The sequence below is a fragment of the Nicotiana tomentosiformis genome, chromosome 2 (assembly GCF_000390325.3).
Source record: "Nicotiana tomentosiformis chromosome 2, ASM39032v3, whole genome shotgun sequence".
NCBI lineage: Eukaryota > Viridiplantae > Streptophyta > Magnoliopsida > Solanales > Solanaceae > Nicotiana > Nicotiana tomentosiformis.
The window spans coordinates 51,567,071-51,591,120 of record NC_090813.1 but is presented as its reverse complement, the minus strand read 5'-3'; the positions used below and the strand labels follow the sequence as shown (position 1 = coordinate 51,591,120).

General features: G+C 37.8%; 2 protein-coding genes across 2 annotated transcripts; one reads left to right on the top strand and one right to left on the bottom strand.

Moving 5' to 3' along the window:
- The first annotated feature begins 1,284 nt into the window (after positions 1-1,284).
- On the top strand, positions 1,285-2,907 carry LOC104086314 (amino acid transporter AVT3C-like). Its single transcript, XM_009590553.4, has one exon. The coding sequence runs from the start codon at positions 1,518-1,520 to the stop codon at positions 2,793-2,795; it is 1,278 nt and encodes a 425-aa protein (XP_009588848.1). The 5' UTR covers positions 1,285-1,517; the 3' UTR covers positions 2,796-2,907.
- Positions 2,908-3,743: 836 nt separating this feature from the next.
- On the bottom strand, positions 3,744-22,343 carry LOC104086316 (actin cytoskeleton-regulatory complex protein PAN1-like). Its single transcript, XM_009590554.4, has 14 exons — positions 21,889-22,343; positions 19,353-20,421; positions 16,911-17,129; positions 10,542-10,768; positions 9,741-9,815; positions 9,418-9,489; positions 9,242-9,340; positions 9,042-9,110; positions 8,852-8,966; positions 8,034-8,102; positions 5,548-5,890; positions 5,421-5,462; positions 5,133-5,250; positions 3,744-4,936 (listed from the first exon to the last, which is right to left on the bottom strand). Exons 1-14 carry the CDS (start codon positions 22,006-22,008, stop codon positions 4,037-4,039), a joined length of 3,537 nt encoding a protein of 1,178 aa, XP_009588849.1. The 5' UTR covers positions 22,009-22,343; the 3' UTR covers positions 3,744-4,036.
- Positions 22,344-24,050: the final 1,707 nt, after the last annotated feature.

Sequence of the window (24,050 nt, the reverse complement as noted above, 5' to 3'; positions counted from 1 at the left end):
ATTGATCTATTTCACGTGTACTGAGTTTAACTGTTGAACTTGAAAGCATGACTACATTTTGTACCATTATTTATATTGGACTGTACCTGCGGAGCTCGTCACTACTTTCAGCCCAGAGGTTAGTCTTGTTACTTATTGAGTTGGTTGTACTCATACTACACTCTGCACCTTGTGTGCAGATCCAGGTGCTTCCGGACACGGCGACTGTTAGGCCTCAGGATGTTACCAGTTGGAGATTATCAGGGTAGATGTTTGGCGTCCGCTAACCTTGTTTCTCTTTCCTTCAGTTATTGTACTGTTCTATACTTTCAGACAGTGATTTTTATCAGTCAGACACTGTATTCATATTAGATGCTCATGTACTCAGTGACACCAAATTTTGGGAGTGTTATATTCGTATTTGTGAGATTTCTTCCGCTGAATTTAATTATTTTATTTTCTAATTTAAAAAATATGGTGATTTATTTAGATTGTTGGCTTGCCTGGTATTGAAATAGGCGTCATCACGACATGTGAGATTTTGGATCGTGACATCTACCTTGACTGGTAGGGGATTGAAGCATTATAGTTATATGGAATGAGATATGAATAAGTTCATGAACCAAAAGCACACATTAAACCATACTATATATGCAGAAATAGAATCTGAAAAGTTGAAGTAATTAGCCACGGTAAAGCATCAATACACGTATCTATTTCATCCAATATAATACTTCATCCAAATATTTGTAGAAAATAGACGTGATGTTATTTAAGCAATTATCTTACATGGTAAATTCCTATATTCAATAGCTATTTGCCTCCTTTTAGGTATTTTAATGGTATTATTATACAAAATCTTGCAAATTGGAAAGCTTATGTAATCTAACACACAAATTGGGAAGGTAAGTTGATACTTAGACAAAGGTGAAGGGATGTGTGTATTAGTTATAATTACTTTCTTTATCATTCCAATTATAGGTAATACCCCAAAATTCAAATGGGACAAGCATAAGTACAAGTAAAATTAAGATATACAACCAACCTTTCCATAACAGTCTCGTTTATTTCGATATTTTTTTTTGTTGTTAAAGTAATGTTATAAAGAATATATATTATAATATAATATTATACGTTTATAATGACGGACTATGGTTGTTACTTGTTACAGAGAAGTCTTAGGTGAAATGTCACTTTCAATTTGTTTTTTTAAGAATATATTTTTGACTTTATCCGGTCAAATCAGTTGTAGCTTACATATGCAGGACCCCACCACATTACGACACAGTCCTAAAATCCTATCCACGTTTAAACACTAAAATTTAGCATAGGAAAATCCATCAACATACCTCAAAGAAGAAATTCCCACAAACAGCAAAAAGGGGAAAAAAGATTTCATTTTTATCAATCTTAATCTTATTGCTGTTAGTGCTTCTCCCACAATCTCAATCAAATCGAGAATTTTTTAAAAATCTTTTTCTGGGTTTGTTAAAAACTCGCAGTTTATTGGATTGAATTCTTGATTTGAGGATTACACAATGGGGTTTAAGACAAACGAAGCAAGTTCTTCATCCCATATTTTGAAAATCCCAAGAGAGGATACACCACTTATGGGCAAGACTCAAAAACTGTCTTCTCCTTCAAAGACTTTTGCTAATATTTTCATGTCTTTAGTTGGAGCTGGAATTCTTGGACTTCCGTACACTTTCAAAAGAACTGGATGGGTAATGGGTTTTCTCTTGATTATTTCAGTAGCTGTTCTTACCTATTACTGTATGATGCTTCTTGTTTATTCAAGGCGTAAGCTTGAATCCCAATGTGAAGCTCCCAAAATCTCATCTTTTGGTGACTTGGGTTTTGCTGTGTGTGGACCAATAGGTCGTTTTGCTGTTGATTCTATGATTGTTCTCTCACAAGCATGTTTTTCAGTAGGGTACATGATTTTTATTGCTAATACTTTAGCTTACTTGTTTAATTATTCTATCACACAACCAGAGTCCAAGATATTTGGATTTTCACCCAAATCAGTGTATATTTGGAGCTGTTTGCCTTTTCAGTTGGGGTTGAATTCAATTCCTACATTGACCCTTTTAGCCCCTTTGAGTATTTTTGCTGAAATTGTTGATTTAGGAGCTTTAGGTGTAGTGATGGTTGAGGATGTGATGATTTGCATCAAGAACAGGCCTAATTCGGAGATGTTTGGTGGGTTCAGTGTGTTGTTCTATGGTGTTGGTGTGGCTGTGTATGCTTTTGAAGGAATGTCAATGATTTTGCCTTTGGAATCAGAGATAAGAGACAAGGAAAAATTTGGGAAAATCTTGGGTTTGTCAGTGGCCTTTGTAGCATTGGTATATGGTACTTTTGGAGCATTGGGTTACTTTGCATTTGGGGAAGAGACCAAAGATATAATCACTACTAATTTTGGGCAGGGATTGCTAAGCAGCCTGGTGCAACTTGGCCTGTGCATAGACCTGTTCTTTGCTTTCCCACTGATGATGAATCCAGTTTATGAAGTGATGGAAAGGAGATTCTGTGAAGGCAGCTACTGCTTGTGGCTGAGATGGCTTGTGGTTTTAGCAGTGTCTTTTGTGGCGTTGATGGTACCCAATTTTGCTGATTTCATGTCACTTGTTGGGAGCAGTGTGTGTGTTGTTCTGGGGTTTGTGTTGCCTTCTTTGTTTCATCTGATTGCATTCAAGAATGAATTGGGCTGGTGTAGTTTGTTTCTTGATGCTGCATTTATTGTCATGGGCACAGTTTTTGCAGTCTATGGAACCTCTTCTACACTGATAAAGATCTTTGCAAAAATGGCTTAGCTTTTTCTTTTCTGTGAATAGAATTTCATAAAATGCATATTATGCACACTGGTTAATATATTGAGTGAAATTGCTCTTGAATCAATTCTTAATGGCAAAAAAGTTTCACTTTTGTTCTTTCTTTACTAGTAATAACGTTAATTTGATTTTGCACTTCTAAAAGCAACATGGACTCTAACCTTGCATTGCCCGTTTACCAAAACGACAAAATGTTTCACTAACTTATAATAATGCTCAACTTAGGAAGTTGCGAATGAATGAAGAACAAGGGGAGAATGGCTTACTGGAAAAATGCCCTCTATTTCAGCCATGAGGTTGAGGATTCAATTGTCAATGAAACGAAGTGGAAACAAACCCACTGCTTCTCCTCAATAAGGAAATCTGAGGGTGTTTACTTATACAGAAAATGAACAAATAAATAAAAGAGGCACGAAAACACTAGACAGCGAAAAGCAAATTACATATCCTAACTTATATATGCATAAACTTTATCTTCCCCAAAAGTTAGAAAGTAAACTTATACTATATGTATAAACTTTTTCAATCACAATCAAGAAGTCACATTTAATATGCAATGTTAACATATTAAACTGGCCAGGTGTATAATGCAATATTCTACGTTGGAAAGCTATAGACTAGGGCCCCCACCCCCACCCCCCCCCCCCCCCACACACACAAAACCAAACCAACAAAATAAAAAAGAATAAAATAGATTCACTTCATTCTTTTACTACCAGTCTACACAACCATAATTCCATTTACTTCAGCAATGCAGCACAACTGAGCACAAAGTGCACGGCTTAGAAAGCCAAAGAATGAATACGAACTTGGAACAACAACAACATACCCAGTATTATCCCACGAACTTGGAAATACCCACAAAAAAAAAATTACTCAGCTCCTGGGTAACAAATCCACTCTCAACCAAACGAACTCTCCAAAACCAACTAACAAAAAATGTTCGTTATACACGTTTTATACATTCAATATGGGTGAATCAGCAAAAGTTCTGTCCACCATGAAGTCTGATAAAATAATGTGGTAGACTAGGTCAAAATTCATAAGGAAAAAAATAAAAAAATCAAGCTAATAACATAATACAAGGAAATACAGCTTATCGCGATGCCAACTCATGCCGCACACAATTTTTATCTAGCCACAATACCTACAAACAACAAACTGGCCAAAGATAAAATGAAATAGAATATAAAATGACTTCGTACTAGTACTCCATTACCCCATTAAAACGCTTTCCAACTATCAGAATCTCTCCTTGATGCCTGACTCTCCACTGATGTCTTAAATGGATCATTTGACCCAAATGGATCTCCATCATCAAAAGATGGGAAGCCATGACCATGATCTGTGTCCCTGGTGCTACTGATGGAATCAAACCTAGTTAGTGACGCACGGGGAGGAAATTGCCCAAAATTATAGTCAGAGTCTGCGGTGCTGCGAAATGAATCGAACCTAGCAAACGAGTCCCGCTGCTGGAATGAACCTTGATCGTAGTCAGAGTCTCTGGTGCTGCGCATTGAATCAAATCTTGAAAGAGAGTCATGAGTGCCAAAGGGGCCACTATCCTGCATGTTGAAGGAATCAAATCTGGAGAAGCTGTTGGAGTGTTCTTCAAATCCTTCACTAGATCTTCGAGGCGAGTTTGTAGAACTGTACATAGGTGTGCTCGGAACTGAGTCCCCAAAGGCAAATGGACTCTTTTTCTGGAACATATTATCTGCATTTGGGGAGCCGCCTGAATTATAAGCTGGTGTGCTAGGAACAGAATCAAAGAAGGGACTTTGCCTCGAGAACATATCAGTCTGAGAGAATCCGGAGTTGTAATTTGGGGTGCTTGGAACAGAATCAAAGAAAGGGCTTTGCTTTGGGAACGTGTTGTCTGAATAACTGAACCCAGCATTGTAACTTGGGGTGCTAGGAACAGAATCAAAGAACGGGCTTTGCTTCGGGAAAGTGTTGTCTAACCCAGCATTGTAACTTGGGGTGCTAGGAACAGAATCAAGGAATGGACTTTGCTTCGGAAGCGTGTCGATAGACTGTTTGGACCCCATTTTAATAGGGCTTAGACCCCAGTCATCAGCTCCAAAAAGAGAAGCTTCCTTATGATTGTCACGATCCGCGTCCTGCATAAACAAAAAAGTTAAGCAATATGATGTGGAGTTTCAGCTTTAAAATAATGTCAAAGGTATTCTTCGAAATGGTAATTCTGCAAACGAGTAAAAGGTTGCCTAGACAGTGAAGTGCTACAACATGCAAAAGTCTTGATCTAACCTGGCAGTTGCAAAAGTTAAAAAGAAAATGCAAAATGCATCCATTTACCTTTGCAACAGAATTGAGGTCCCATGCGGCATCAGTGTCAAAGTTGGTATCAAACGTACCCCAGCCAGATTCATCAAAACCTTTGTCCGAGAACACAGATTCAGTACCCCAGCGTTCACTGCACTCATAAATTTAAACGAAGAAATTCAGATTTCTAGGAAACTGTACAATAGTTTGTAGAAGGTGGAACCCCTCACAATTGAGTATTCTAGACAGTTGTCATCATTGGAAAACAGAGGAACATGGTATACTGAATCACCCAAAAGAAGAAGAAAACCACCACATTACCTTTGGGCAGCATGGGGTGAACCATCAAAACCAATGTCCTTCCTGTACAGAAAATTCTTAGAATTCTTTACTTGGAGAACATGAGAGCATAATAGACCAAATCGCCAAAAGCAGAGGACCACATTACCTTGGGCCAGCATGGGGTGAACCATCAAAATTGACATCCTTCCCATACATAGACTCTTGGAATTCTTTGGACGGGCTCTCAACTGCATTACTTCTTGACGGACTATCAGTTGGACTTCTTGCTGTTTGTTGATGTCCATGCGCAGATTCTGTGTCACTAACTTCTCTAGCTTGTCCATGGTTTGGCACCTTATCTATCTTCGCATCAGTGCCAGCATCAGCAGATGATTTTCCAGCATCCTCATCTAAAGGAGATGCTTTCTCACGAACCAATGAAGACTTTGGTTTAGGAGGGGCAATGACGTTTTTCACGTCAAGCGTGAGCTCTTTCACAGAGGTGAATCCTGGAAAGGACAAAGATCCAAAAATAAAGTGAGAAGAATTTAATAAATTTATACAGCCCAAGCTGGTGACTATGGGGGCTTGGAGGAGTAGTAGGGACGCAAGCGCTATGCGGACCATGACTGCGCAGTGCATTAGGGAAGCCGCGAGAAAGGTATTAGGGGTCTCAAAGGATTACTCTGGTGGTCACAAGGGAGACTGGTGGTGGAATGGAGAGGTGCAAGGAAAAGTGGATACCAAGAAAGCAGCGTATCTGAAGCTAGTGGAAAGTGTAGACGAGGAGGAGAAAAGGGCGAATAGGGAGCATTATAAGTTGGCTAAGAAAGAGGCTAAGCTAGCAGTTACGGCGGCCAAGAGTGCAACTTTTGGTCGTCTGTATAAGGAACTCGAGGGCCGAAGTGGGGATAAGAGGTTGTTCAGGTTAGCCAAGGCGCGAGAAAGGAAGGCGCGTGACTTGGACCAAGTGATGTGCATCAAGGACGAAGAAGGTAGAGTTTTGTTGGATGAGGGGCTTATCCATCGGAGATGGCAGACCTACTTCCATAGTCTCTTGAACGAGGAGGGGGACAGGAGCATTGTACTAGGTGATTTGGAACTCTTCGGGAGTCGTTGTGACTTTGGGTATTGTAGGCGGATTAGAGTTGATGAAGTTGAGGGTGCTATGTGTAAGATGAGCAGGGGCAAAGCGACCGGGTCGGATGAAATCCCGGTAGAGTTTTGGAAGAGTGTGGGCAAGGCGGGCTTGGAGTGGCTCACTAGGTTATTTAATGTCATTTTTAGAACGAAGAAGATGCCCGAAAAGTGGAGGTGGAGCACGATGGTTCCTGTATACAAGAACAAGGGTGATATCCAAAATTGCAATAATTATCGGGGTATCAAGTTGCTTAGCCATACTATGAAAGTCTGGGAGATAATGGTAGAGCTAAGGGTGAGAAGGAGTGTGACTATTTCCGACAACCAATTTGGGTTTATGCCGGGGCGTTCGACTATAGAAGCCATCCACCTTGTTAGGAGATTGATGGAGCAGTATAGGGAGAGAAAGAAGTGCATATGGTGTTCATCGACTTAGAAAAAGCGTACGATAAAGTTCCGAGGGAGATTTTGTGGAGATGTTTGGAGGCTAGAGGTGTACCCGTTCTCTACGTTAGGTTGATTAAGGACATGTATGATGGAGTAAAGACTCGAGAGAGGACTGTGTGTGGCTGGGGAAGGAGAGGTGAGGCTGGACTCGCAGGTCATCCCTAGGAGAGGGAGTTTTAAGTACCTCGGGTATATTATTCAGGGGATGGGGAGATTGATGAAGATGTCGCACATCGTATTGGGGCGGGATGGATGAAATGGAGACTCGTTTCCGGTGTGTTGTGTGACAATAAGGTGCCACCAAAACTTAAAGGTCAGTTCTACAGAGTGGTGGTTAGACCGACATTGTTGTATGGGGCTGAGTGTTGGCCAGTCAAGATAGCTCATGTTAGATAGGATTAGAAATGAGGTTATTCGCGATAAGGTGGGTGTGGCCCCTATTGAGGACAAGATGCGGGAAGCGCGACTTAGGTGGTTTGGTCATGTGAGGAGGAAGAGCACAGACGCCCCGGTGCAGAGGAGGTTGACATTGGAGGGCCTACGAAGAGGTAGAGGTAGGCCAAAGAAAAGGTGGGGAGAGGTGATTAGGCAAGACATGGCACAGCTTCAGCTGACCGAGGACATGACCCTTGATAGGAAGGTTGGAGATCGAGAATTAGGGTAGTAGAGTAGGTAGTGTAGAGCGTTCATAACATTAGTATTGGCACGCAATTTCGTTTTCTGTTGGTAGTAGGAGTTTTATGACTAACCGTTGTTTTCTTTCATTGTTGATCACTTTACTGTCTTGTTGTTTTATTCTGCTTTTATATGGCTTTTTGATATTGTCCCTTTTTGCCTATATTTTCATTAATGTGGTACTTATAATATCTTGAGCCGAGGGTCTATTGGAAACAACCTCTCTATCCTCACAAGGTAAGGGTAAGGTCTGCGTACACACTACCCTCCCCAGACCCGACTAGACCCAACCGTGGGATAACACTGGGTATGTTGTTGTTGTTGTTGTATACAGCCCTCACGTCCAAAAGCGACCCAAAGAAGAAATAAAGCTGAATTCCGAAAACATACCTTCATCTTCAAACTTATCCCACTCTTCATCCCAATCTGCTGCACCCTCTTGGATGCCCGGTTGCCAACCTTCAGAAAATAGAATTAATATGAGAAAGCATTTGAAAGAAACCACACCAATGAAAATTATAAACCAGAAACACGTTGAGCTTAGGTAACACAAAATTTGACACTTCTGACAATGGCCAGTCATACATCACGCACCACCTACTTGACACTACAAATCACTGACCAACTGAGAACACACATGGATCCTCGAAGAAAAAATCAGCATCATATCATGAACTAAATGGACATGACATAAGTATAAAGAGGGAAGACCTTGTATCTTAAACTGGAGGTTTCTTTAGAGAATTACTGGCCGAAAGAGCCAATCATAAACGGTCGGCAACAAGTTATTTCTAATGTCCCAATAACTAGCACACTCAAATTGGCTGAAAAAATGAAGGCTTCAGCTTGAGATTGACTAGTGACGTTTAAATTTCTGTTAAAGGAGAATTACCAGCTAAAGTGCCTCATGGCAAATACTTTTCGCCCACCGGTCCAGCTCATTATATTATTAGCCAAGAAAAGTGAAACTCAAATGGCACTTTCAAGAACAAAACGATCTCCGCTAGATCCACAATTTCTTCCAGGAAACAGTTCTTTATTATCAAAATTCCTCTCACGAACAATAACTTAGTCAGTCACAACTCAGCGCAAAAAGATAACAAGGGATTGGAGTTATATTTCGAAGCAATCTTCTTTATTAGATTTTACTGACAACCCAATGAAAACTTATATCATTAAACAAAATACACAAAGACTTGTACAATTACCAAATGGAAGCTCAAGCAGTGTAGTTGGTTTAGCTCGTAAACCATAAGTTTTGCATCGTTCATTCAGTGCTTTTACTAGCTCCTCAAGGTTCATCTGGATATGGCTAGCACGATCCTATAAAAGAAAAACTTCTGATTCAGAAAAGTTCTAATATCTCTATCAAATCCATTAGTGAAACAATATACCAACCTGGATACCATCAGTCTTGCCATCTTGATCCATTTTAACAATTTCCTTGTATAGCTCCATTTTTTTCTCCTATAACAGGTTCAGCAACATAACAACGTTTAATTGCAAGCTCAGCCAATTTCACACGATTTACAAAAAGAATAAGAGAAGAGGAAAGTTAACTTTACACCAATACATTTGACGAAAAAATCCACAAATACCTGAATATCCCGAAAAGTTGCCTCTTCAATTGTCAATTTAGAAGCAACATCTCCTGTCTGCTTGTATTTCTCTTCATACTTTTTAGCCAATAACTCAACCTATCAAATTCTCCATTTTAAGTTAAACAACATATAATTGGAGATATGTGGTTTCCTATATTCAGATAAGTTTTTACCTCTCTTTTGTCAGCAGAAGTTCTTTGAGTGATCTCATTTAGTCTATTATCACATCGGCTTTTGTATAGAATCTGGTAAAAAAAAACAAAAGCGGAAGGCAGACCATTTTAGTATCGTAATTCAAAATCATATACCGCTCTTACAAGACACGCCACCACTCAAATACTCAACATTCACTGCTTCAAAGAGAACAGACCAAAAGGAGAGTGAAGGACTTTGTAAGATTTAACCCTCAGCTTAAAGCATTACGAAAGACACATAGATATATAGATCTCTAAATATAATTGATTGAACTTGAGGTGCATAAAGAATAGACACTCACTAGTTCTTGCATTTTTGCATGGTAAAACTGAATCTTTTCTTTCGCGTCCAAAATTTCCTTTTCCAATTCCATGACCTGCAACATTATAGCATAGAGGTAAAGAAAAACTGAATTAATAATTTTTGGCAGTTACAAGCACTTGGAAGTAAGCAAGAATCAACTGACAAAAGAAGAGGCTTCACTAGAATTAAGTTAAATGCAAACATGCAGATCGGCATTTGATTCTCCATAGCATCAAATTACAATTAAGGAAATTCAGTAACTGCCAAATATGCTTTGGAAATGGTTCTCTAAACACTGGGAAATAACAAAAAGTTAGTGCTATAACTTTGATGACCATCAACCACGGAAATTATGACAGGCCAGACAAAACACTATCCAGACCGTGCATATAATTCACATTCTGAAGCAAAAATGGTAGCATTGTTGTTTAACACATCATACAAACCATTTGTCAATTGGTTCATAAAGAAAAGTATTCATTTGTCTTCCAGAGTATCAGATCTGGTGTAGAAATAAAAGAACACAGAACAGACCAGGAAATCATATTAAGTTTCCTGCAGTGAGAACTGCATTCTGTTGCAAGTCTTGCAACTTTGGTCGTATTCACACACTTCACTAGTAGACACATACTGTTCAAGACCATTGTCAAGTTACCATTCCTTTTCTCATGGTTTAGTTAAAGACCCAATTCATGAAACTTAAATTTGGATAATCGTGGAAAATGACGAAAGTAATGGAAGAACTGATAAAGAGTCAGGAGGACAGAAAATAGCAGCTGAAAGAACAATTTAATTTCACCTTCTTTTCTGCATCGGTTGCTTCCTGGAACTTAGAGTTCAATGCATCCTGTTCCTCTTGGCTAAGTTGGTCGACAAGATGCTTCTCCAGTGCAGGAACTTTAGGCTTCTGTTGACTAGGCTGCACAACTTCATTGGGCTGGGGAATGGGAACTGGGCGTGGAGGCTTCCCTGGAGCACCAGAAGCCACCTGTCCTGCACCCCTTGGCCCCTGTGTTTGCTGGGAAGCTGGAAAAAAAAAGGAATCATGAGACTAACTGAAAAGGTAAGAAACAGGAGGGAAAGCCAAAACTTTCTGCTTCAGTTCAAAGTTCAAACTATAATTTCTCTTTCTACCATTTGCTGCATTCTCTTCAAAAAGATGTGATAAAGCCAAAACTTTCTGCTTCAGGTCAAACTATATTCTCAGCATAGCTAGCTTTATGGTTTGTTTGTATTATGTGCTACAGTACAGCAACAGCAACTACATAAATGTATATGTACACACACATAGACAGACGTTTGTACATCAATCAGTAGAAAAGACAATGAAATATAACAGAAATTAGAAGTTCTTTAATATTTGTACTTGTTCAATGGAATATAAAACCTTAGTCCCAATTAATTGTACCAAAAGGGAGAAGAAAAAGAGGGACAACACTCTTCTTATTACAAAAATATAAAAAGTTGAGATTCTTGGTATTATGAAACAATCATTTAAAAATATACTAAATGATATTCTTAATGATTCTGTTAACTTTTCAAGAATAGCATATACTCCCTCCGCCAATGTGGGACATTTTCTTTTCTAGTATGTCCCAAATAGAATGTCACCTTTATTTAGAAAAAAGTTAACTTTAAATTTCTCATTTTACCCTTAGTGAGATGATTTATAGCCATACAAATGTGTGTGGCTCATTTCAAACCACAAGTTTCTTCTTTTCTTAAATATCATGCCAAGTCAATGACACATAAATTGGGACGAAGGGAGTACTAATTATTAAGAATATTTTGTGATATATTATAGTCATTCAGAATATTCTACACATAATATTCTTGATGATTCTCCTGACTTTAAACGAGATAGAACCATTTTAACCTACAAAGAGCTAAAACGTAAAATCTTTGAATAAGGTGTAATTGAATCTACAAAAACAATCTGGAATGTAAAACAACAGCGTAGTTAGCTGAAAAGATGCCATATGAGGTTCCAAACAATAGGAGTAAAAGCACTTACTTTTCAAGAAAGACCAAAAAGGAACAAGGATTAACTTAATTTGATAGAGGAAGTTTACAAGGGAGTATTGCCCAGACAAATTTAAACCAAAATTATGATATAACCAACTGTAGTATGGATGTTTTTATATGTTTTAATCCATAATGATTATAAGTAACATAACTACATCATTTTGGATGATGTGGTCCATTTAAGACTCCAGAAAGAAGCTTATTGATAAGGGACCCGAGAAAGAGAGGTTGGAGCTAAAATGGTTAATTAACTAGCTAAGAGATGCTCGATATGAATATAAAATCAAAATATTGCTTCAACTAGCCAACCTAATCATGTAGTTCAATACGAACGTTATAGCAACCCAGATTCTGATCACGAGGACCAGAACTTCCACATAAGTACACACTGGTGGCTAATATATTACTGAAAGCGGCAAAGATGACAACAGACTGTAACTGGCCATACAATGAAGTCCCAGATATGTGAAGAAAAAAAATGACAGCTCTTAATCTCTCCTCTCATTCCAACATAACTACCACTACACGGAGATATTTTTTGACATGCTCTCGAGTAAATGTTAGCCTCAAAATAGTTTTTCCACAACCAAATAATACTATTACTGACCAAAATATAGCTACTCGTATTTTGTAATTCGAGTTTTTGTAAATCATGAATTGGACACATTCCATATACAAAGTTATCATTAGATGAAATGCTTATAATGCTTATGCAGAGAAGCATCCAACTCAAAACCTTAAAGTTATGGCTGATTGGCACAAGACCTCTATAAACCACTTCGGATGCCCATATATAAGATGTGGGATATTATACACAACTCAGCACCCTCGGTAATTGTGACTTGATTTTTGGGCTTCACACCATGACTTGAATGCAGACTTTTTATAAGGACTTTAATGCGGACTAACAAGTATGAGAATGGGTTTACCAAAGGTTTGACTATGATATCATGTGAAAGAGTCTAAGTATCCGGTCCAAAACCTAAGGTTATGGATGGAGTTACTCAAGACCCCATTAGATGCATGTATATACTGCATGTGGAATATTATATACTTAAATATAATTCAAATCAAAGAATCAGCTGTTCTATTTGCTAATAAATATGTTACCCACACATATATGTGCACAACTGGTCTCCTTGCCGAGGGCCTGTGCACCCCCGGGATTAGTCGGGGCTCAAAGAGACTCGGACACCCGGTGCAAAATCAAAAAATATGTGCACAACTGGTCATGAGTCCTGCATAATCTATCTTATACTATATTAAAAGTGGGAAGCCCAAAACTAAAAAATTGAATTACTAAAATGCCCTTAATAATATATATTTATATTTAATAATAATAATTAAAGAAATACCAGGAAAATATTAATTTATATTGTGTCTTTTCTAAATAGTTGTGTTCTTTCATTAGTAACAAATTATTATGGCCGTTACAAAAGAACTACTATAAAAAGTTTAATGCCTTGATTTGAAGGGTTGTGTTCCTTCAGATTACCAAAATAACTTTTAAAAACCAAAGCCTTATCTATTTAAAGGCTCCCATTTGAAGTAAATAAAATATACTATGAGAAAAGAATCTGAATGATTTCATTACTCCTTGGGCAAACTTATCCAACGTAAACTAATTTCAACAGTAGGTAATAGTACTTCTTACTGATTTGAATATAATTCAAGTGTAACGGCTTATTGGTTTCAACAATAGGCAATAGTATTTCTACTTAAACACATTCTGTGTAATTTTCCTTCTACTAATGTTGAAGAATATTTTCATTTTTCTTTCTGAAATCATTTTTTTTTATGAAGCAAGAGAGATATCATTGAAAGGCATCAAGTAGATGCAGATTAGATAATGTTAGGCTGTTAGCTCCAGTACAATGGTTGCTAAGCTAAGTTTAAGGAGCTAACAAAATACAGGGGGAAGAGTACACCAGCTGTATAGGTTGGTTAATCAGATAGCCTTCAAAGTGTGTGTTGGAGTTGAAATTCCATCAAAACATCCTGTGGTTCCTTTCATTCCATAACCACCAAAAATAGTAGCTGGGATCATCCTCCAGACTTTGTTGATGGCTTTATCAACTCCGCAAAAACTTCGGCATTCATAAGCATCTTTCATTGATTGAGTTTCTGAAATCTTATATTCCGATTCTAAAATTCTTTTTTTTTTTTGGTTGGGTTTTTGTGATAGAAAAAATTTAAAGAGTGCAACTTTAATTTCTTTAGTAGGCTTTGTATCCTGGGTATCGATTTTTCAATAAACCATTTCCATAGAGTGGAAAATTACTATCCTCAAGATAGTTTTCTTGAAAAGCATCATCTACATTCTTGCCATATTTTTCATTGAAATTCTCTTGCACAATTTTACTATTTTAGATTATTTTTTAAATTTTCTACGACATATTTAGCGACAATATTTATGCAAGCGGTGGTGGAAACGTAGATGTCGTTTAATAGAAACATATTGATAATATTCTGCCACTGAGTCACTACTATTTTGGTTAGAAAGAGGCATTACAGCTCAAGGAAGAACCATTCGATCTATATTTGCTTTCTTGAGGTAAGATACATTTATCGACTTGATACTAACTAGGTCTATTGAAGAGTTAGAAAAGTATTTGTTCCAATTTGAGGGGAGAATGTGGTAGTTTTGATTTTGAAATGACAATATTTATGTCGTTTCAGGAAAAAACTTTAGTCTTTCTTTGAATTGCGATTCATTTCTTGACAATTTTTATGCATAATTTTATGAGTTCTGATTTATTTATTTTTTGGTTATTGTATGACACTGAAAACTTCATACTATAAACTAAAGTTCTTTCTTCTTTTTTTCCCCAGCACTGGAGGATTGACAGGGAGTAATATTTTGCTCATAGCTATCAAAATTCAAAAAGCAAAGAAAAGAAAGGAAGCTTGAGAAAAAAGAAAAAAGATGCAATTGCGAAGTGAAGGAAAATTTGGACCTATACCGATTGTGTCATCATTGAGTCAGTTCCTGTGTCATCATTGAGTCAGTTCCCCATTTTTCGCATTTAGCCTTTTCTTTCATAAACAATAATACTCCTAATAGTTTAACAATACATATAGATATATTTTGACAATACGTATATTAAAGTTTTGGAAGTATCTTTTAATATTTGGAAGAAAAAATAATGTTAACCAACAAAAATGAAATTCATTTTACGATTGTTAACTGCAGATATTGATTACTTATTCATTTTAAATGATTCTATTTGGACAATATTTGGTTGACGTTAGAAAAATTAGTATTTTGAGTTAAATTTGAAGTTGAAATTGTGTTTGACAAGAATTTCACTAAGAGAAGATGTTAGAACTTTTGTGAGTGAAACATTACTTCCTTTGAGATTCTCAAACAAAACGTTTAGGTTCAAATTTTTTTTATTTAAAATTGAAATTGAAATAATAGATAAAATTACAATAACAACAACAACAACATACCCAGTATTATCCCACACTGTGGGGTCTGGGAAGGGTACTGTGTACGCATACCTTACCCCTACCTTGTGAGGATAGAGAGGTTATTTCCAATAGACCCTCGGCTCAGGAAAGCATAAGCACCACATTAATGAAAATATAGACGAGAAGGGACAATACCAAAAAGCCATATAAAAGCAGAATAAAAATAACAAGGTAATAAGGTAATCCACAATGAAAGAAAACAACGGTTAGTCATAAAAACCTACTGCCCACAGAAAGCGAGACTGTGTGCCAATACTACAGTTATGAACACTCTAGACTACCTACTCTACTACTCTAATCCTCGACCTCCATACCTTCCTATCAAGGGTCATGTCCTCGATCAGCTGAAGTTGCGCCATGTCTTGCCTAATCACCTCTCCCCACCTTTTCGTTGGCCTACCTCTATCTCTCTGTAGGCCCTCCAATGTCAACCTCTCACACCTCCTCACTGGGGCGTCTGTGTTCCTCCTCCTCACATGACCAAACCACCTAAGTCGCGCTTCCCGCATCTTGTCCTCAATAGGAGCCACACCCACCTTGCCGCGAATAAACTCATTTATGATCCTATCTAACCTGATGTGCCCGCACATCCATCTCAACATCCTCATCTCTGCTACCTTCATCTTCTGGACATGAGCGATCTTGACTGGCCAACACTCAGCCCCATACAACAACGTTGGTCTGACCACCACTCTGTAGAACTTACCCTTAAGTTTCGGTGGCACCTTCTTGTCACATAAAACACCGGAAGCGAGTCTCCATTTCATCTATCTCGCCCCAATACGATGTGTGACATCTTCTTCAATCTCTCCATCCCCCTGAATAATAAACCCAAGGTACTTAAAACTCCCTCTCCTAGGAATGACCTGCGAGTCCAGCCTCACCTCCCCTTCCCCCCATTGAGTCTCGTCAGTGAACTTACACTCCAAGTATTCTGTCTTGGTCCTGCTCAACTAAAAACCTTTAGATTCCAGGGTCTGCCTCCATACCTCTAATTGCGCGTTCACACTGTGTCGCGTCTCGTCAATCAATACAATATCATCTGCAAATAGCATGCATCACGGCACCTCCCCTTGGATGTGGCGCGTCAGTACGTCCATCACCAGAGCAAACAAAAAAGGACCGAGTGCCGAACCCTGATGCAAACCCATCATAACCGGAAAATGGTCTGAGTCCCCACCTATTGTCCTTACTCGGGTCTTTACTCCGTCATACATGTCCTTAATCAGCCTAACATAGGCAACAGGTACACCTCTAGCCTCCAAACATCTCCACAAAACCTCCCTCGGAACTTTATCGTACGCCTTTTCTAAGTCGATGAACACCATATGCAAGTCATTCTTTCTCTCCCTATACTGCTTCGTCAATCTCCAAACAAGGTGGATGGCTTCTGTAGTCGAACGCCCCGGCATAAACCCAAACTGGTTCTCGAAAATAGACACCCTCTTCCTCACCCTTATAAAATAATAGATAAAATTATAAAATAAAAATTGAATTGCAAATAATGTGTGTCCAAATGCCCTTATAACTAAGAAAAAATTGTAAAGTATGCATATGAGAAAAATTCAGTATTCTACAATACAAATTTTACAATAATGATATGAGATAAACGTGCGTTGCACGTTCAGAGAGACTGGTAAATATTATAAATGGGAGGAAATAAATTTACCTGGTGTGTGTCTCCAAGCAACAGCACCATGTGATGGGGTAGGCTGACCAGAAGCAGGCAATAATGACTCGTCAAAAATAAGATTGGTCGGAAGGACTGAAGGAAGAGGTCGACCTTCCCTGTGTCTCTCCATCAGGTAGAGAGCAATGCAGAATTCCCTTAAAGACAGCATGCTGTCATTGTCTTGATCAGATAAATCCCACACCTGTTTAAGCACCTCTGACAAACAAAAGCATACCATATTATTGTCTCAAAGGACCAAAAGACCAACAGCTTGGCAACAGAAAGAAAATTCTACATGAGATCTCATGAGCAAGAAAGATGCAATGCCACAGACCCACAGGTCATAATAATACACTGCACCAACAATGTCTTAAAGGACGAATGACCAAAGCTCACATGACTTCATGGCGAATAAAACGCCTGTAAGAAAATTGTTGCCTCATGAATGCATGAAGTGCATAACCCCGGCGAAACATAACACGATGCATTCTACCAGAACTATTAAGAGGTAAAGAGTGCCGATGCGTTCTACCAGAACTATTAAGAAGTAAAGTGTCCCCACATATTCCAAATTTTAGCAAAGCTACTAGATGTTTGAATAAAAACTAAAGTCTCCAGAAGCCTAAGAATCAAAGAGGCAAAGCCCTTATAAGCAAGAAAATATTAGGGCCGGCAAGAAGTGTGCTCGGTGATGAAATCCATCTTCTTACTCAACTAATCTGCTGCAATACTACCTTACCAAGAATTTCATAACTTTGTTTTTAAAAGAACATGCTCCGACATTGAGTGTTACATCAAGCCCCCTAATCATCCTATGATAAAAGAAAATCCCAACGTCTTTTGCTGTTGCGAGTTCAGCATTGAGTATTACATCAAGTTGTCTGTAATATAAACCACTGATAATCATCAACAACTCAAAATTTTCAATGCTCCGACACAGCCCACTTCGTTCACAAAGCACAACACTGTTTTTGTCTATCTCTAGAAAAAATTATATACAAGTCAACAATTCTAAAGTATCAGCAACTTAAATTGCTCAACAGTTCAACTTTAGAAAATGCTGATGGAGTGTATACACGACCAACCAACAACTTAAATTTTTAACACTCCAACACAATCTACTTCGTTGACAAAGCACAACATTGTTTTCTTCTATCCCAAGAAAAGAAAATATATAAGTCAACAACTGACAAGTATCAGCAGCTCAAATATTTGAATGGTTCAATCTTACACAACTAAGATGGAGTATGTACACAACCCACTTCATAGACAAAGTACAACATTATTCTGGTTTATCTCTACAAGTAGACTAATAAGCCAAAGTACAACACAACATAAAATTGGACGGTAGGAGCAGTATACAGCTAACTATTGATGTTGAAAATCAATAAAGCAAAAGAAAACTCCTAAAACTAACTAATATTGGCAGAATATTTTTTTGCAACCCTTTAAATGCAAGAACTTGCCAAGTGAAGTAACAATCATATCATAATTAAAATAGTGAACTACTTTCTGTCTCATAGCCATAAAAACGTATTGGCTTCTAAATTGGGTGATTACTGTCTAGATTTAGTGATATCTAATCAAGTTGCACTATTTGATTAATATGGTGTATCAATTAGAAGTACTTCAAATACCCAATTTCACAGGGAGAAATCATGATTAACTAGATAATTTATATGGTTTAAGCTCTTCAAAACAAGGAATTAGAGTTCAAAAGAAGTAACCAATTTTATAAAAGCCTGTAAATGTACACCAAAGTAGATGATATCAATCATTTACTTATTAAGTCATAACTGGAAGCTGCTTCATTTGACATCTGCACAGTTTTTAATTGGAACCTAACATACCCACTGAGCTCTCAAGTGTCTAGCTAATTAAAATTTAAGTAAAATATGGGTATCAAGCAACACTTACATAGACAATGTCTATTTCTAGTTAATAAACCAAGAGCTCCAAGGCTACCCAACTGCCTCCTACTTCAACCTCAACTTTTAGAGCTGTACGAAGAGACTAAACATGAAGCTATGGAATGGTGGAATAACACAGCTGCCAAAGTGGAAGGGAAAATAGCATGTTCTAGACGATTAAGGGGGCTTTAAGGGCTTGCGCTTTCCAAAAAGAAGAAACAAACATAACATAACTCATAGAGCAACTTTCTGAAATTTACAAGCTACCGCAGAGTCATTCCATGTCCCAGAGTCCTAATCATCAAAATCTAAGGCTTCTAACTGCAAGAACAGCAACAATTATTTGATGTCCCAAGTCACTTAATGACTAAAGAATATATAACACATTCAGTTGATGGTTACGAAATGAGCGATAGATATTTGACATGCCAAATATAATATCTATGATCTATCTCAGAATGAAAACAACCAGAAGGAACATGGTATTTCATAACTAGATCAAGGCAGTATTGCATTAAACAAATCACACCTCGAGGCAACTTCCAACTTAGAAACAGGTTCCTTGCCTCCTGGCCAGTAATTTTTCCATCCCTGTCTGTGTCCACAGCCATAAATACTTTGCTGTACTTCTGATAATCAGACCGAGACATTCTTGGCCAAGGAAGCTGAGACTGACCAGACACAGAATTTCCAGCTGCATTAGGATTTGCAGCAGAGCTTGGCACTAAGACCTGTTGGTTTGGTCTCCCGGTCAACTGAGCTTGCTGATGCTGGTTTACTGGTTGCTGTGGAAGTGCAACTCGTGAATCAACTGAGTGGGCCTTTACTGGATGTTGGAGCCCTGCAGATGCAGTGATGATGGATGGTGAGACTGGTAAGCTGCTAGCAGAAGATATACTTGGTGCAGAGTTTTGTTTTGGTTGAATTGATGCAACTGAAAAGGCATCTCCAAAAGGCGAGTCAGATGCAAATCCATTTCCTGAGACTGGAACAGCTTTAGATGAACCTGGTAGTGCCGAATAAGTGGTCTTTTGTTGGTTCTGCTGTGGAGAAGCATGATCAAATTCATCTTGACTTCTAGAACTGATACCTACATTAGGAGCTTGGGAAGTAACAGCTGCTTGGGAACCACCATTACCAGCAAGCCAACCAGAGGAATTGGCAGGACTAAAACCTGCCATGGTACCTGCACCTGGCATTCCTTGACCGGAAACACCTGGTTGAGACTGAAAAGTGGAGCTCGGAATGGGTGGTCGAGGAGGCCTCACGTACTGGCTTTGCTGAGCTGGTAAGCCCTGTTGACCCCTAATGCCAAAACTTGGTGCTGTTAATGGAGCAGCGCCACTAACTGGAGGCACTGGAGCACCACTGACTGGAGGGACTGCAGAACCAACATTATTCGCTGGACGAGGACCTGGTATAGCTGCAAGGTTTATCTGGGGGGGAGGAATTTTAGCTGAAGCTGGGGTAAATAGTGCAGCTTTCACTATTTCAGGGGTCAACTCTCGTTTTTGCGCCACTGTAACAAGCTTAAGATAGTTGAAAAATTCTTGGCGGCTAAGAAAACCAGTATGACTTTGATCAACATATGTCCATATCTGCATAAAAGCGAAAGAGAATGTGAACTGTACTGAGAAACACTAGGAAATTGATAGATCCAGACATTTTACAAGAACAAGTGAGAAGACACGAGTTAATTGATAGATCCAGACATCCAACAGGAGTTGCAGACGGACTATTTACGAACTAAAAGCTTCTTCCATATCTCGATTATCTTGAAATCTGTTTTTAGAGCTGTCTTCTGGCAAGCATCATAATTGTTGTTGCACTACTTAATCAAATATCAACAACAGTAATGTCTGGGCCTTACCACTCTCACAGCCTGAACCACAAAGCTATCTGCAAGTTCTTTACATATTTTTGATAAAGCTGCAACTTCTTTTACATTCTCCAGTGGCTCTAACACATTTTAGTGGTAATTATAGTTTTAAATTTCAACTCTACAACAGACTATCTTCTTTTCTAAGTTACCAGACAGTTATTCACCTTGTTGTATTACAAGACATAAGGTGGAGGTTTCTAAAATTATAATCCGCATAGCCATTTCACTAATACTCGTTAAATAAACTTTACAGGCATCTCATATCTGCTACTCATTTTAAGGTTGTTTATGTTGAGTTGCTAAATATTCATCTAATGCAACAATTGCAAGTTTCTCCTCTCTCTTTTTTGCTGAACCGAACCATGTCTTTCCACCCTTTTTCTGCTGCATTGCAACGAGTTTGCAAGCTCAACTGACCGAAATGCTTCGAGACCACTCCACAGCAGCTAGCACATCGAACAGGTAATCATAGACAATAAATGAAGTGACAGAAGAAGAGGTAGAAAGGCATGTCATTGCAATGACAAGTGATGCATGACAAGATCCATATGTAGGCAGATTAGGCATGTGAAGAACATGTCTCATCACGTAAGTGAAATGTTGTGCTATGATAAAGAACATCGCCATGAATGAAGGTAGAAACTAAGTATGCAGTTTCTAGAACTACTGTGTCAGAGGAAGAAATGGTGTGCAAAGAAATAAGGGTAAATTGAAGCTAATAGATGTTGAATCCTTCACTTGTAAATTGGAAAAGCAGCAGAAAAAACAGCCTCAAGCTGATATCGACTGTGACAAACACTCCGAATCTTCCTTCTTAGCCATATAGTTAAATTCCTAACCCAATCAATACTTAACAAGGAATTCTAGAAACTAAAGCAGATTTGGATTAACAATCTTTTTTCTTTAAATTAACACTTGTGCCTAAACCAGCTAGCTTGCATCTCGATTAATTATGCTCCCACTGAATGTTGTAGCCGGATTCGAAGCAAACATGGTTTAACAAGTAATAATAGCAACTGGACTTACAACAATTCAAATCACAGAAAAACGACTCATATCATAGGACCAGCTAGCAGAATTGTGATAAATTAGTAATCCATCAAAAACTAGGATCAATTTCCTTTCTTGTCCCTAGAAGTAGTGGATATACAAAAGAAGAGGGGAGTAGAGAAATGGGGGGAACCTGAGCAAGGAGCGGTTTGGGCAAATTGGAGGCTTGAAAAAAGGCAACAGCCTCAGCGCCACTGATCCGACCATCCTGATCCAAATCTGCTCTTCGAAAATAAGCCTCGAACTGATCCATATTCGGACTTTGATCCAAATTAATTCAATTGGTTTTAACAAATTTGAATTAGATCTGTGAGTAAGCGACTCGTTACGGAATCATTTGGAATTGTGATAGTGAATTAGGGCAGAGAATTTGAGAGATTTAAGAAGATCCAACGTGATTCGCCGCCCGGAAGTGCGGGGGGAGGGGGGGAGGTAGTGGGCAGTGGTGGGATCGACAGGCGGAGGATTGAGGATGATTTGGTAGTGACAATTCGAGAAAGGTGATGTCACAAGTTTTGATGGGTTTTGTGCTTCGTACAGCACAAAGCACATAGTAGCATTTTTTTTTCCCGACAAAAAGTAGCCTTTACCGTGGTAATCTCTCTTCCGTAATGCCATTATAAGTTGCAATTGTGGAATGCGGTTTATAAATAACAATTGATTATATGTTCATAATTACTAATTACTATCACTTTGCAATTGTGGAATGCGTTTTATAAATAACAATTGATGGGTGAAATTTATAAATTAATGTTATAAATGAGATGAATGCATGTGAGTGAGAGGAATGCATTTGTACCTACTTTGTATTCATGTACTCAATTAAAAAGTACATTAACTTATAACATTTGAATGTATTTGTATCTTTATAAATAGGGAATTTTTGACCCTATAATAACACACCAAGAAAATAAATAACAAAATCATTCTCTCTCATATATATTTTGTCTTCATTAGTATATTGTTCTATTGTGCTCTCATTTCTTAACACGTTATCAGCACGAGGTTCTAACCAACTGAGGCTATCTACTTCATCCGAATTTTATCTTCTTCCTAAAAGAGGTAGTCAGTTTCTTTTCCGATTCAGGTATACATTCCTATGTTTATAACGTTCCTATTAGGATCTTCTTTAACCTACAATTTAATTACCATATGCATAACTTGTATTGAATATGATTATAATAATTGCATTTGTATGAAAATAATAAGTTTCGGTTAAATTGTTATTTCATTATATAAACTACGAAGAAGTTTAATCCTACACATAAATAAATAAGTATTAAAATTGAATTACAATAATTAGACTAACTAAGCCCACATCCAAATATTCTAACAGAATATGCATTTAGAAGGAATTCTTGCAAAATTTACAAAAGGTTTAAATGTGTCTTCAATAAATTTATCACCTAAGTGTACAAACTAATTAATGAATTTAAGATTAACGACTTAACTATTAGATGAATCGTATTGAATGTTGAAACTTGTCGGAATTGATATCATCTAGTTTTATGCCTACTTAGCTTATTGAAACGCATTCTAAGTAGAGTAGAATTATACTAGTACATATTAATTCGACTTATTTATTCTATGGAAATATACTTACATGTCTAAAGTTTTGTGGGTAATATTAAATACTAATTTATCATCGCACTGTACGTAATTATTTGTTTGATAATTTTACATATAGAATATTAATACACGATTATGTACTATACTGAATTGATAATAATTCTTGTCATTCTAATTCACTTATTTCTATGATAGTTTTCACTATGTCGAATTTGTCAAAGCTTGAATTTATGGCACTTGACATCTCTAGGAATAACTATTTACCATGGGTACTTGATGTTAAAATTCACCTTGACGCTAAAGGTCTTGGTGACACTATTAAAGAAGGAAATGAAGTATCAAGTCAGGATAAGGCGAAAGTCATGATTTTCCTTCGCCATCATCTCGATGAAGGGTTAAAAAGTGAATATTTAACCTTGAAAGATCCATTTCAATTATGGACTAGTTTGAAGGAATGATATGACCGCCTAAAGGCCACGGTATTGCCAAGAACTCGTCGTGAGTGGATGCACTTACGGCTACAAGATTATAAGACCATAAGTGAATATAATTCTGCTGTATATAAAATAATTTCCCAACTAAAATTATGTGGGGAACCTATGAATGACGAGGACATGCTGGAAAAGACTTTTTCCACTTTTCATGCCTCAAACATGGTGTTAAAACAGCAATACCGTGAAACGAGCTTTAAGAAATATTCTGAGTTAATTTTATGCCTTTTGTTGG

Bases quoted from the DNA above. Each gene is read 5' to 3' on its own strand.
- LOC104086314 (XM_009590553.4), top strand. From the start codon at position 1,518: ATGGGGTTTAAGACAAACGAAGCAAGTTCTTCATCCCATATTTTGAAA.
- LOC104086316 (XM_009590554.4), bottom strand. From the start codon at position 22,008: ATGGATCAGTTCGAGGCTTATTTTCGAAGAGCAGATTTGGATCAGGAT. The intron at 20,422-21,888 runs GTTCCCCCCATT...GCTTTTATGCAG, and splicing joins CCAAACCGCTCCTTGCTCAG to ATATGGACATATGTTGATCA. The intron at 9,490-9,740 runs GTGAGTGTCTAT...TTTTTTTACCAG, and splicing joins ATGCAAAAATGCAAGAACTA to ATTCTATACAAAAGCCGATG.